Source organism: Hyla sarda, chromosome 1, assembly GCF_029499605.1.
Source record: "Hyla sarda isolate aHylSar1 chromosome 1, aHylSar1.hap1, whole genome shotgun sequence".
Lineage (NCBI taxonomy): Eukaryota > Metazoa > Chordata > Amphibia > Anura > Hylidae > Hyla > Hyla sarda.
In genome coordinates, this window is record NC_079189.1 from 436,580,322 (window position 1) to 436,595,465 (window position 15,144).

General features: G+C 43.2%; 2 protein-coding genes across 6 annotated transcripts in view; one reads left to right on the plus strand and one right to left on the minus strand.

Annotated features, from left to right (window-relative positions):
- The window catches only part of DGCR2 (DiGeorge syndrome critical region gene 2), a 62,796-nt gene extending 60,644 nt beyond the window's left edge, over positions 1–2,152 (minus strand). Inside the window, exon 1 of the mRNA XM_056531678.1 lies at positions 1,784–2,152. Coding sequence (XP_056387653.1) covers positions 1,784–1,862 — 79 coding nt within the window. The 5' untranslated portion in view covers positions 1,863–2,152. The remainder of the gene's footprint in view (positions 1–1,783) is intronic.
- Positions 2,153–5,987: 3,835 nt separating this feature from the next.
- Positions 5,988–8,455, plus strand: LOC130282850 (testis-specific serine/threonine-protein kinase 1-like). Of its 5 annotated transcripts, none has more exons than XM_056531730.1 (2): positions 5,988–6,003; positions 6,781–8,455. In XM_056531730.1, the coding sequence occupies exon 2, from the start codon at positions 6,846–6,848 to the stop codon at positions 7,929–7,931; it is 1,086 nt and encodes a 361-aa protein (XP_056387705.1). In that variant the 5' UTR covers positions 5,988–6,003; positions 6,781–6,845; the 3' UTR covers positions 7,932–8,455. The 5 variants fall into 5 exon arrangements, with proteins under 5 accessions (XP_056387705.1, XP_056387678.1, XP_056387715.1 ...); XM_056531703.1 differs by lacking the exon at positions 5,988–6,003 and adding an exon at positions 6,086–6,231; XM_056531740.1 differs by lacking the exon at positions 5,988–6,003 and adding an exon at positions 6,138–6,152.
- The last annotated feature ends 6,689 nt before the right edge of the window (positions 8,456–15,144 follow it).

Genomic DNA, 15,144 nt, shown 5'->3' on the forward strand with positions numbered 1-15,144 from the left:
TAGAGCGTCGGGTTCAGCTCATGACAACAGCCACGCTCCCCTCAATGAAAGTCTATGGGAGGGGGCGTGATGGCAGTCACGCCCCCTCCCATATATTTGCACTGAGGGGGAGTGGCCGTGATGTCACAAACAGGGCGCGGCCATGACATCACAAGTCTCCGCACGAGTCATCCGGCACGGAGCGAAGTTTGCTCCATGCATCGGATGTCTGGGGTGCCGCAGTCCAGATCACAGGGGGTCCCAAGTGGCAGGATCCCCGCAACCAGACATCTCATCCCCATCCTTTTGATAGGGGATAAGATGTCTAGGGGGTGGAGTACCTCTTTAAAGTTTTTCCACTTCTGTTTTATTACACTCGAGGGGTTCTCTTGCTTTTCTGAAAACATGGGTGACGCTTTACATTGTGGAAATTATTTGTGACCCCTGACAACTTGGACTGTGTGAACCTACCTTTCAACCTATATATAAGTTTTTGATAATTTTGTCAATTTTTAATGGGAGGGGTGTTGGGTGGGGACTTTAAGATGCTAATGCGCATGTGCAAAGTAATAAACCGTAAACTGTTTTCTGCATGGAACCGTATACATGTGCGTTTCCCAATGATGTCCATGTTAAAAAAAAATATATATATATATATATATATATATATATATATATATATATACACACACATATGCGTTTGCAGTACGGGTTTTAAACCGGAGACAAAACCGTGGTCAAAAATTTACATTTTCCAAAACTTTATATAAAAAAAAACAACAAAAAAACAAAAAAAAAAAAACACAGACAACCGTATGCACTGTTAAAAACAGTATACGGTTTAAAAACGCATATGGTTTACTTTTTCCCCATACGGTTCCATCCGGGTCTTTTTTGCCATACGGTTTTCTTTAGAAAAACTGATTGAAAACAGTATGGCAAAAACGTGACGTGAACCCAGGCTGATGAGCAACGATCTGCCATATAAGGCAGTAAAAAACTGAAGTTAAATAAATTCAAAGCCATGTGTGAACACAGCTAAAGAGACCCTTGAGGCATGTGGATGTGGCCCAGCAGTTGCTGCAAAACTACAACTCCCAGCATGCCCGGACAGTGGTTTTGCCACTTCTGGAGACCACTGTCATAGATGGCCATTCTCTGCTCAGGATGCTCCTATAGGGTATTGCTCCTATATTCCCACTACCATACACTGCTCTATATATGACCTGGGATGGTAACAAGCCTTAGGGCAGGGGTCTCAAACTGTGGCCCTCCAGTGTCAACTCCCAGCATGCCCAGACAGCCAATGCTGGGAGTTGAAATTGTGCAACATCTGGAGGGCCACAGTTTGAGACCACTGCCTTAGGGCATTTGGAATTACATTACAATGTGGTTTTACATCACCCCATAGACTTTAATAGATGAAAGCAGAACTATAAGAGCCCTGAGCACTGTACATGCAAATACCAAAGCTGCACAGTGTGTTCTAGGGCAGTGTGCGGTGCGATAGTGGAGCGCTCCATGTGAATAGGTGCTGATGGGATTTGCAGTGCAGGTGAGGGTTGCAGGCTGTCATACCGGTGGGAGTTGTGACCTTCCATGCCCGGGGAATACCGGGAGCTCCATAGGCCGAGCACACGCCCTTATGTGCGCCCCGGCCCCACACACTATCGCCCCCCATGCACCTCAGTCACACGGTGCGGCGCACAGGTGATTACCGCAGCTCCGCACCTCACATAGGCCCCTATGCACGCCATCTTAATAAACGACAGCCCGGAGGCCGCGCCCCCCCTGGAGGACTCACCTGGCCGCAGCGGCTCGGTCAGGGTCAGCACAAGCAGGAAGAGGACAAGGAAGGTGCCGCTGTCCGGTTTGGGCACCATTTATCCTCCGTTCATCCTCCCGCCAGAGCAATGAAAACCGGACACTCGCCGCACAAGGGGAGCGAAACGGCCGCCGGTTCCGGTGCTATGTCACCGTAGGGATAGAATAGGGACCGGAGGATCAACGTCACCAAGTCTTCTCCGGTAACGGGTAATGCACCGCTGCTTCTATCTCCGGGAACAAGATGGCGGCCTCCGTCCCCTCACAACAAACAGAAGACAACGCGACCAATCCTAGCGCTTTGGGGGCGGGGTCACGTGCAGCCGGAACACACCGGAGTGTGGGCGGAAGATGGGGGCTCGGCGATTATTGCGACCTTATATCGGTTGCTATAGAAAATATCGCTCAGTCAGGTAGTCGTATTAATCTGCTGTGCGACCATTGTATAGTCAGCCCCACTTATTCCTTACGTTACAAGGGACCGGACAGCATCAGTAACGAATCCGGACACTTTTATTCCCATTTTTTCACATCACGGTTTTAGGCTGTGTTCACATTAGAGTTTTTCATTTTCGTTCCTCAGTTGCGTTGAAGAATCTGTTCTACTCAGTTATAATCAGTTTCGCTTAATTTCAGTTATTTTAATGGGGCAAAAAAATCGGGCATGCACTTATTTATTTTTTTTGTCAAAAATAACTTTTCTAGAGCGAAATTCAATGTACAACATTAAAGTCTATGGTGACGGAAGTAATTTCTGTTAGCCTCCATTATTTTCACATCCATTACTGCTACTGAGCTTGCTCCAACAAAAAAAATGAATGGAAATGGTTAAAAAAAAAAAAAAACAGATGTTAACCCCCTTCCCACTTTCGTCTTTTCCTCCTTACCTTTTAAAAATCACAACCCTTTCAATTTTCCACCTAAAAATCCATATGCTGGCTTATTTTTTGCTCCACTAATTCTACTTTGTAATGACTTCAGTCATTTTACCCCAAAAATCTACAGCGAAACAGAAAAAAAAATCATTGTGCGACAAAATGGAAGAAAAAAACGCCATTTGTAACTTTTGGGGCTTCAGTTTCTACACCGTACATTTTTCGGTAAAAATGACACTTTATCTTTATTCTGTAGGTCCATACGATTAAGATGATACCCTACTTATATAGGTTTGATTTTGTCGGACTTTTGGAAAAAATCATAACTACATGCAGGAAAATTTATATGTTTAAAACTGTCATCTTCTGACCCCTATAATTTTTTTTTATTGTTCCATGTACAGGGCAGTATGAGGACTCATTTTTTGCTCGGTGATCTGAAGTTTTTATCGGTACCATTTTTGTTTTGATTGGGCTTTTTGATAGTTTTTTATAAAAAATTAAAAAAAACATGTTATGGTATAGAAAGTGACCAAAAATACCCTATTTTGGACTTTGGAATTTTTTTGCTCATACTCCATTGACCGTGCGGTTTAATTAACAATATATTTTTATAGTTCGGACATTTACGCACGCAGCGATACCACATATGTTTATATTTTTTATTCACTGTTTTTTTATGGGAAAAGGGGGTGATTCAAACTTTTATTAGGGAAGGGGTTAAATAATCTTTATTAACTTTTTTTTCACTTTCTTTTGCAATGTTCTAGCCTCATAGCACTGATTCATTACACTGATCGCTGCCATTGCAATGCAATGGCAGGGATCAGTGTTATCGGTGGTTGATTGCTGAAACCTGGATTTCAGACTCGGAGCAATCAATCGCCGATAGGACATGCAGGAGGCAGGTAAGGCACCCTTCTGTTGCGTTCTAGGTGATCAGGACATCGTGATTTTACCGCTATGGTCCCGATCTGCCCGCGTGAGCTGCCGGGAAGCTTTTACTTTCATTTTAGACGCTGCGATAAACTTTGATTGCCGCATATAAAGAGTTAATGCCGGACATCAGCCCGATCAGTGATGTCTGGCATTAGCCATGGGTCCTGGTTGCTTATAGCAACCGGGATCCACTGGGTATGATGCATTCTCATCTTATAAACGTCCATATGCGGTAAGGGGTTAACCTTGATAAATGGATATGTTAACGGATGCTCACGGAAGTGTCCATTAAATTATATTTAATTTTAACAAAATCTTTTAGGGTCCCAGCAGTCGGACCCCTGTGATCAGCTGCTTATCTTGTGAATAGGGGATTAATGAATTTTTGCTGGAGTTCTCCTTTAATAATAATAACCTCCATTAGATGACAGTAATAGATATTTCATAACAGATTTGCCTTACGCTGATGTGAACATAGCCTTGGTGCACATTTCACATATAAGTGAAACATACCTTAAAAACATAAACAAACTTTTGCACGCGTTTTAAATGATGTATATGTTACCAAGGACAACACTGCAATGAGTTTGTATGTTCTCCCTACGTTTGTGTGCGTTTCCTACCACACTTTGTTTTTAATAAAACTATATATTCCTGTAAAAGGTTTGTTTCCTAGTTACCTCAGCTGCCTGAAAATAGAAAATGGATGTTAAACATATGGAAGCCTTAGGAACCGTAGGAAAGCTTCCTTCTGGGGAGTGCAAACCTCCTACAGAGGGTCCTAACTACAGGTGAAAAGCTACCTTCAGGTGGGGGAGGGGAACTACCTTAAAAGGGTTTGTCCTCCGGAAAATAGCAGGAGAGAAAGCAAAAGTACAGGCAAATATTAGAACTTTGCAATATATCTTATTAGACAAAAACGTTTCTATGAAAACTTTGTTCAAGTGACAGTGGCTATTTCAGGGGAATCTGTCATCATTGTCACCTGCACTAACCTGTTTGTACAAGCTTGTAGTGCAGGTGATACTGATTATAACAATACTTACCTTTCCCGATCTTTGGTTCTGTTCCTCTGTTATCTTCCTTATTCCAGCGGCAGGCTTGGTGCAATGCAGGAGCATGCTGATATCACTGCTGCTGCTTACCCAAGCCTGCTCACAGCGGGGCCCAGTGGAGAAACAGCCGGGGTGACGTCAACATGCTCCTGCTGTGCACCAAGCCTGCCACAAAATAAGGGACATAACAAGCAAATGGGGCCAGGGATCAAGGGTAGGTAAGTAAATTTACCCCCTTGATCATATCGTGTCAATTAATTCCCTCTTCATCAGCCCCTGTGCCATTTCATCCCCCACCCCTGAGGTGCCACTGATTCCGCTTCTTAATCCACCTCTTTGCCACATCATTCTACCTGTTACTTTTCACCCACCCTTAACCACCTATTGTGCCACATCATAACCCCCCCCCCTTTATTACCCCGTGCCTCATTATTACCCCCTTGATCCTCCCCAGTACCATTTTATCCCCCCCTCTTGATTCTCCGCTGTGCCATTGCAATCCCCCCCTCTTATCACCCCTGTGCAATATCAATGCCCCGATCTGACGTCCTCCCGCTCCACGCCGTAATGTGTCAGTGGCATCAATTGTCAGTGCTTGCAGCCACTGCTGCTCACTGATTTAACCCCTTAAGGACGCAGCCCTTTTTCGCAATTCAGGGGTGGGCAGATCGGGGGGTTTCCATGGCAACCCACTGTCCTGCTCTGCCATTGGTCAGAATCAGTACTGACCAATGGCAGGGGATAGGAGGAGATCGCAGCACTGCGACCTTGCTCCTATCCCTCAGGATGATCGGGGCTGTCACTGACATCTCAGATCATCCCTATTTTCCGGTGATCGGGTCAACAGAGACCTGATCAGCCCGGAATAGCAGAAGATCGCATGTCTGAATTGACATGCGATTTTCTGCGATCGCCGACATGGGGGGGAGGGGGTGCGATGTGCCGGGAGGCCTGCTGAATGATTTCAGCAGGCATCCCGGTCCGGTCCCCAACCGGCTAGCGGCAGGGACCGGGATTCCCACGGGCATATGCATACGCCCCACGTCCTTAAGGACTCGGGATGCAGGGCGTATGCATACGCCCGGCGTCCTGAAGAGGTTAAAGAGGCTATGGACCATGTTGCTGATCCTGAAGAGGCAGCTGGCTTTGCAGACACTTTCAATCAGTAAACAGCAGTGGCTGCTGCTATGGGACCAGGCAGTCATGTGACAAACTAGTATGTCACGGCACCCAGTTTGGAAAGCCCTGCCTTAGGGTGAACCCAGATGATTATGATGACAATTGACCAAAGAAAGTGAAGCCTACTCTTCAACTCGGATCAGTCCATTATTGTATGTAGTGACTGTGCATTGGTTTGGTCCACAGTTAGCTGACAGACAGTTGTGACCGTTCATTGGATTGGTCCATTGTTGTATGTAGTGACTATGCATTGGTTTGGTCCACAGTTAGCTGACACAGTTCATTGGATCGGTCTATTATTGTAGGTAGTGACTGTGCATTGGTTTGGTCCACAGTTACCTGACAGACAGTTGGGACAGTTCATTGGATTGTCCATTATTGTAAGTAATGACTGTACATTGGTTTGTTCTCCAGTTAGCTGACAGACAGCTGGGACAGTTCATTGGATTGGTGATTGTACATAGGTTCAGTCCACAGGTAGCTAAGAGACAGTTGGGATTGTTTATTGGATTGTCCATTATTGTAGGTAATGACTGTGCATTGGTTCGGTCCACAGTTGGCTAAGAGATAGTTTGGGGTTAAACAAAAATAAAGTGCCTCAAACTAAAAAGCAATCCCATGAACAAGTAGTTAAAAAGAGAGATGCTGAAGAAATTACTTGAACAAATGAGAAAACAAAGTCTGTACATGAGCTAGGTCATTATTGATAAGTTTTAGATTACTTCATACATTAGGTCAGGGTTTCCCAACTAGGGTGCCTCCAACTGTTGCAAAACTACACCTCCCTGCTGGGAGGTGTAGTTTTGCAAACAGCTGGAGGTACCCTAGTTGGGAAACCTTTCATTACATATTTACACCTCTTTCCAGTAAGTGTTCGTTACAATGCTTAATGTATGCCAGATATGCTATTCTTCATTGTGAAATCATAGGTGTACTGTGACATCACGACCCTCAGAAACACATGCAGTAGGAAAAACAACAGTAAATGTAGAAGATGAACACCTCGCCAGATGCTCCACCACTCATGGATGACTCTGCTCTACTGAAAATGAGAGGATACACACTCGGCACAATCTTGGGTGAAGGCTCATACGCAAAAGTTAAGTCTGCATTCTCCGAGCATCTAAAATGTAGGGTGGCTGTGAAGATCATTGATCGTAGAAAAGCTCCATCAGACTTTTTACAGAAGTTCCTTCCTCGAGAAATGGACATTCTGCCTCTCATGAACCATCGTTATATTGTAAAGACATACGAAATCTTTGAGATTGCGGAGGGTAAAATCTACATGGTAATGGAGCTGGGTGCCCAAGGGGATTTGTTGGAATTCATCAGGAGCAGAGGACCAATGCCAGAACTAATGGCACGAAAATTATTTCATCAACTAGCCACAGCTTTAAAGTATTGTCACGATTTAGATATTGTTCACAGAGATCTGAAGTGCGAGAATATTCTCCTGGACAAGGAGTTCAACATTAAGCTATCGGACTTTGGCTTTGCTAGACACTTAAGCTACAACAACAGTGACAAGATAGTCCTAAGTAAAACGTTTTGTGGCTCAGCAGCTTACGCTGCTCCGGAAGTCTTGCAAGGAATACCATATGACCCCAAGGTCTATGATATCTGGAGCCTTGGAGTTATACTTTTTATAATGGTTTCAGGTTCAATGCCATATGACGATTCCAACATAAAGAAGATGCTACGTGTACAGAAGCAACACTGTGTAAATTTCCCACGCTCTAAACATCTTTCGACTGACTTGAGAGACATCATTTACAACATGCTTCAGCCAGATGTAAGACAACGTCTAACCATAGATGAAACCTTGAACCATAGCTGGCTTAAACTGTTGTCAAAATCTAAAGGATCAGAATTTGCCCCACTAAGCAAAAAGTATGTAAACCCTACAGACAAGGCTTCTGTTTTCAAACATGCAAACCCAGATACTCCTACCTTGCAAACTCCAAAGGAAATGCAAACGGATTTAGAGGTGGCAAGTCTCCGACAACGACTCCTACAGCAAAAGGAAGCCATGACAGCAACAGACACAAACACACCAGCTGAAGAAGGCACTGCAGTTTAGCCCAGCAGAATCTGGTCAATGTCATCTTGCAAGTTGTCATAAAGGCCATCAAAAAAATTAGTTTTTTTTTCCTTCAGTGCTTAGTTGTTCTTAAGTTCTGTTATTTTACAAACTAGAAACATTAATGTAAATTACAGATTAAATAGCATTTTAGGCTTCTACAGTATAGCTACCTAAATGGGTACAAAAGAACACAGTAGTAGATCAGCTCACCAACTCTTCATGCGTAACAGACACCATTCTGTAATGTCTGGATGCAGGGGACCCACCGCTCTCCCCCGGTAGTAGCAGGAAAGTGAAGGAAAGGAAAATCCAGCTCCCGAAAGGCAAAATCTAGTAAAACTTAACGTTTATTCGTGCACATTAAAAATGGTTAGCCACCATAGCAGCAAGTGACATGTCACTCATAAAAACAGGAGTGAGACACCTACGCGTTTCGAGCATACGCTCTTAGTCATGGCACTGGTACCATGTCACACAGGGGTTTAAATACCTACTGAACAGTGTCAGAGCCCGCCGTGAAAAGACCTCCAGGGATAGGAACTGACGTGCTGGGCTGGGAGCCGATCAGGTGAAAGGTAATTAAACTTCTCAATAAATTAGTTAACTCATTCCCAGCCAAGCATGACCCGAACAGGATTCAGACTTGGCGTTTGTGTAGAGTATTGGGAGAACAGACCTCATGTATGTCGGAATATTCACTGTCTTTCAAAAATATATTAAAGCCAGTTAAAAATAAAGTAAATATGGAAAAAGAAAATACATGTAGATTAGCTTGAGTCCAGTCCAGTCCAAACAACAAACACATAGTATAAATAACAGCCTGTAAGAAACAGAATACCAGATCACATGTTCATGACTCCACAGTAAACCAATACAAATAATAATAAATAACAAAACTTTGAAAAAGACAGACCAAATGTTCATGGCTTCTTTTCGCACTATATATTTTTCATAACTGTAAGAAGACCAAATAATGCATATAGCCAAATTCAGACCAGAATGACAGCATAGATGGTATATATGACACAGCACCATATTTTAAACATTCAAATCAGGATATATACACAAGCAATAAATATGCATAGTGCGGCGTGTTGCGCTGCAATTGACAATATGCTTTGGTAGAGAAAATATACAGGAGACACGCATAAGAGAGAATATATATATATATAGATTTCACAATATACAGAAACAGTACACAAAAGCAAAAAAATCTATATATATATATATATATATATATATACAGCAACAGAAGAAGTCTAGTCTAGCCTAGTAGCGTGCACCTGTAGGCCAGGTCCATATAATAGTTTGGTATCAACTAAAGTGCTGGCTGACTTATTCTTTGTCTATATATATATATATATATATATATATATATATATATAGATTTAAATTTAACAAAATCTGGATTTAACACATCTAGCACAGCAACTGCATGGTGTGCAAAGTGGCCTGGAAAAAATACAGCAGACCACACATCAAAAAATCCTTTCTGCTGTACAAAAAAGAAAGTATACAACCCTAATTAAAGGATGCATTTTTTTATGTGCACGAATAAACGTTACGTTTTACTGGATTTTGCCAATTGGGGGCTGGATTTTCCTTTCCTTCACTTTCATAGCTACCTAAGGCTAGGTTCACACTGCGGAATCTCCGGGCAGAAAATTTCCGCCCGGATATTCCGAGTGCGGCCAGCGCTGACTGAATCAGTCGGCGCTAGGACCATGTGGACACTGCAGTCTCCAATAGACTGCAATGTGTTTGGCAGAAATTTCCAAGTGGAGTTTCCATTCACAAATTCCGAAGTGTGAATTTGTGAACGGAAAACCATTCACTACACTATACATTTTAGTAAGCGGAATTTCTGCTTGCAATTATAAATCTAGCCTAGCCTTATTATCCAGCCTATGAGGCTCTGGTTACGGTAGTTATTTTATTTGAGTGTAAGTAGTATAGAAATTGACCTGGGAAAGGATCCCGTCCCTTACAAAACTGAACCACCTTGTGTTCACTATTACGGCTTAACAGGTAAGTCAAATATCCTGCTGCTAGTACTAGTTCTCTGCACTTTACAATGACCACCTCTATTTATAACTTGTAAATGCAGTAGTGACACAAGACCATTGTCCCAACTTATGCCAATACATTGGGACATATGCTAGGCTGATATACATTGGCTTTCTTTTTTTACTGTAGTAAGTAGTACTAGTAGTGTATACTATTGCATACAAAAGTAAATAGTAAAAAGAAAATAAACTTTTTTTTTAATTTAAAGGGGTTGTGCGCTGCACGCAGCATCCGGAAGTTCATTACTCCGAACGCTTTGTGCGGGCTTCTGTGTTCGTGGCCGCCCTGCGTGACGTCACGCCCGCCCCCTCAACGAAAGTCTATGGGAAGAGGGGACTTTGGTAGAGGGGGCAGGCGTGACGTCACGAGGGGGCCGGGCGTGACGTCACGCCCGGCGACCGCGAACACGGAAGCCCGCACACAGCGTTCGGAGTAATGAACTTCTGGACGCTGCGTTCGGAGCTCCAAAAGGCAGGGCAGCGCACAACCCCTTTAACAATGGAAGGAAGCCTATGAGCAACAAAACATACTCCACTGTATGCTCATCCAATGCTATCTGTAACAGACTTCTATTGGAGATATACATCAGGAGACCCTCTTAACATATACCTCTAAATTATCACAGCTTAGTTATCAAAATTGCACAACACAGCGTACTATTCATAACCCAAACTTGACTACAAAAACCTTTTCTAGTTGTTTTACAATAAAACGCCAAATATGCAAGAACAGCTACCAAAGTAATGGTACATTTACACAGCATTTTTGTCTCTGTTTCAACACTTATGTTACGGTACGCTTAATTTTGCTGTATGCAAAAACCTAGTAAAAAGCTTCGCTATTGTGTAGGGCCCTTTTTTACAACTTAAGTCAATGAGAATCAGATGACATACAGCATCATCCATTTTTGTCATCCATTAACTTAACAAAACTTACATGTTTCTTGTAAGAAAAAAAAAAAAAAGGTCTAAATGTACTCTAAAAGAAATGTAATCTATGGATATGTCTGCCAGTAGATATGAGCGAAGTTACAGTGATTCGATTCGTCACAAACTTCTCGGCACGGCGGTTGCTGACTTTATCCTGCATAAATGAGTTCAGCTTTCAGGTGCTCCGGTGGGCTGGAAAAGGTGGATACAGTCCTAGGAGAGAGTCTCCAGCCCACCGGAGCACCTGAAAGCTGAACTCATTTATACAGGCTAAAGTCAGCAACTGCCGAGCCGAGAAGTTCGTGACAAATCGAATCACTGTAACTTCGCTCATCGCTATCTGCCAGGCTAAAAGTTAAAGAAATACATTTCTGACCTGGAAGGATAATGTTAATGTGTCAATGTTCTGCATTTCCATCAATGTGGAAATTTTTCTGCACTTACAACCAAATATTTGCCCTTCTTGTTCTAAAAGACATAAATTTCCTTTTAGCAAACTGTAACAATATTTATAATGCATTTATTTAGTAAGTTTGTCCTAAAAGTTTTACTGACACAGCTTTCAGTAGGAAAAATATAGCAGTACTCTTAGTATGACTTGTCCTCAATCACCATAAATGAAAAGAGGGTTATATAGAAGGAGATTTATCAAGATCAGTAGTAGATTTTTTTTTTTGCGTAAAAAAAGTCGCACTTCTATACATGCTGCAACTTTTTGATTTTTGCTAATTCCAAAGCACATTTCTGAAATCTGCTCACGTAGTAATTTTTTTTGTTACTTTGCAGTGGTCATGTATTTATCAAATGCGATCGTCGCTATTTATGAAGAAAAAAAAAGTCACATCTCCATTTAAAAGTCGCATATGTATTCCAGGTCCAACCTGGCTTACAGAAAGTGCCTACGTCTGCAGAAAAGGACATTAACACCCACTTTAACAACTGTTCTTGTTCTGCATCATGAAAACAAAAGCTACTACATTAATGTTATTAATTATAGAAAAAAATTAATTATATAATATAACTATACATTTTAAGGTTGAAAATACACACTGCACACCTTGTTACTTTTAGGACACATACGTGCTGGCGTACCCACTAAATTTTAAAATGAATGTTGTGTTAAAATAGAATAAGGCACAAAATAATTGTGTAGGAATTTCTACAAAATACGTAAAATTTTTCCTTAAAAAAACAGAAACATCCATAGTAATATAGCTTCATGCACATTTTGGGGTGGGTAACGTACCGAGCAGTTTTTTTCTTTTTTCTTTTGTAGCTTCACTATTGTTTATGTGCCTGTTTGTGTTGCGCCTTTTTTCTTGACGTAAACTCCGGCCTCAGCGCAGCGACGCAAGACTCCCCCCACCAACGTCACAAAATGCGGGCTCAAAATTAAACAAAAAAGCCTCAAGAGTACGGATTTTCATTGTGTGGCATAGTATGTTTTTAATATTTTTTGATTTCTGAGGAGGGTGGATGGGTTGTTGCGGGATAGTTGGAGTGCAGCTATTTAGTGCCGAGCAGGCCAGTCAGGGTGTCACCCGATGCGGTATGCCCCCACCCCCACCGTCACTGTCTAGCAACACTACTGGTTATAAAGGGTAGATAAAGAACTTTGGCTTAAAAAAAATGCTTTTGTAAGTGGGTTTCCCAGGTTTTGCTTACATGCGATTTATTTATCAAAGTCATGCGACTAATTGATAAATAGGTCGCATTTAAGCATATAAGAGCCATACGTTTGAAAAGAATTATAAATCTCCTTTATAGTCTGCAGTCATGAATGCTATAAAGTAGGGCTGCACGATATGTAAAAAAATGTGCAATTGTGATTATGGAGGTAAATATTGCGATTTCGATATGCGATTGCAATATAATAAACAAATGGTGAAATCCCCCCTATTTAATGTCCAATCCCTCAATTTCGTCAACTCGCCCAATTTCATGTTCATTGACTGAACATAAAATAGAGGGGATTGGATATGAAATGGGGAGAAATTAGCTTAATTCCTCCTCCGCATTTCATGTGCCTGGCCTTGTATAGTGTAGTCCGCACACTCTCCTGGCCTGGTATAGTGTAGTCTGCACACTCTCCTGGCCTGGTATAGTGTAGTCCGCACACTCTCCTGTGCCTTGTATAGTGTAGTCCGCACACTCTCCTGGCCTGGTATAGTGTAGTCTGCACACTCTCCTGGCCTGGTATAGTGTAGTCCACATACTCTCCTGGCCTGGTATAGTGTAGTCCGCACACTCTCCTGTGCCTTGTATAGTGTAGTCCGCACACTCTCCTGGCCTGGTATAGTGTAGTCCGCACACTCTCCTGGCCTGGTATAGTGTAGTCCGCACACTCTCCTGGCCTGGTATAGTGTAGTCCGCACACTCTCCTGGCCTGGTATAGTGTAGTCCGCACACTCTCCTGGCCTGGTATAGTGTAGTCCGCACACTCTCCTGGCCTTGTATAGTGTAGTCCGCACACTCTCCTGGCCTGGTATAGTGTAGTCCGCACACTCTCCTGGCCTGGTATAGTGTAGTCCGCACACTCTCCTGGCCTGGTATAGTGTAGTCCGCACACTCTCCTGGCCTGGTATAGTGTAGTCCGCACACTCTCCTGGCCTGGTATAGTGTAGTCCGCACACTCTCCTGGCCTGGTATAGTGTAGTCCGCACACTCTCCTGGCCTGGTATAGTGTAGTCCGCACACTCTCCTGGCCTGGTATAGTGTAGTCCGCACACTCTCCTGGCCTTGTATAGTGTAGTCCGCACACTCTCCTGGCCTGGTATAGTGTAGTCCGCACACTCTGCTGGCCTGGTATAGTGTAGTCTCCACCCTCTCCAGCATTGTTGTGTTGCTCTATTGTGCAGCGCAGCCACAGGGAAGGGAACATCGGGAGTATGTGTATTCCCTTAAAGGACCGAGAGGGGGTTTGTCAGGAGGGGTTTTAGTTTTTTTTTCTTCCTATGATTAATATTGTCCTCTTCTGACCCCTATATCACTTATTTTTCCATATACCGGGCTGTATGAGGCTAATGTTTTCCATTGTGATCTGTAGTTTTTATCGGTACCATTATTGTTTTGACTTTTTGGTCACTTTTTAATACATGTAATTTTTTCTGGTATATGAAGTGACCAAAAATTTGCAATCCTGTTTTATTTTTTTTCGTTTCTTTTTCCGTTTACGCCACTGACCATGCAGTTTAATTTGGTTATATTTGAATAGTTCTGACATTTATGCCTGTGGCAATACCACGTATGGTTATGTTTGTTTACATTAATTTATTTCAAAATGGGGAAATGGGGGCGGCTTATTAACATTTAATACCTTTTTGTTTTTACATTTTTTTCTCACAATTTTATTAGTCCCCATAGGACAGTGTGTCTCCAGTTGTTGCATAACTACAACTCCCAGCATGCCAGGATAGCCAAAGGCTGTCCAGGCATGCTGGGATTTGTAGTTTTGCAACAGCTGGAGGCACACTGTATGGAAAACACTGCCTTGGGGACTATTAGATACTATTAGATGCAATCTTGTGATTGCAGACACTGGACAATGTTGTGCCATAGGAGCCCATAGCACAGCATTGATCAGTGTTATCGGCGCTCCATTACTAGCTGATGACACTGGCTGATGACACTGCCAGTATTATTAGAGCGCCGATCGGACGAGCCGGAGGCAGGTAGGAAACCTCCGCCTGTCCTCTCAGCTGATTGGGACCCCACAGGTTTCACCGCGGGTGTCCCGATCAGCTCCACTGAGCTATCGGCACTTTGGACGCCGTGATCAACTTAGATCAGTGTCTAAAGGGTTAATGCCGGACATCACCCGGCTCGGTGATGTCCGGTATTAGCCAGTATGAAGCGAGCTCAGCCTCTGAGCTTGCTTCATTTACTTGCTGCACGGCTGCGCCATTTATTTATGGTGGCCGACCATAGTGGGGTTAACCTCCTCACCTGATGTACGCCGCCAATCACAGGAGGAGAGTGCAGTCACGTGGACTGCTGGGCCAATCCTAGCGCAGTGAGGCACTTCTGCTGGGCCAATCCTCGCGGTCACCACAGGAGCCTATGCCGCCTCCACACAAGCCCCTGCTGCCATCACCAGAGCTCTTGCAGTCGGGCCTCCGTCACCAGAGCCGCAGTTGCTGGGGAGCAGGTAAATAATCGCACTTTGGCAAACTTTTGCGACATATCGCAATTGGCAAAAATCGCAATACGATTGC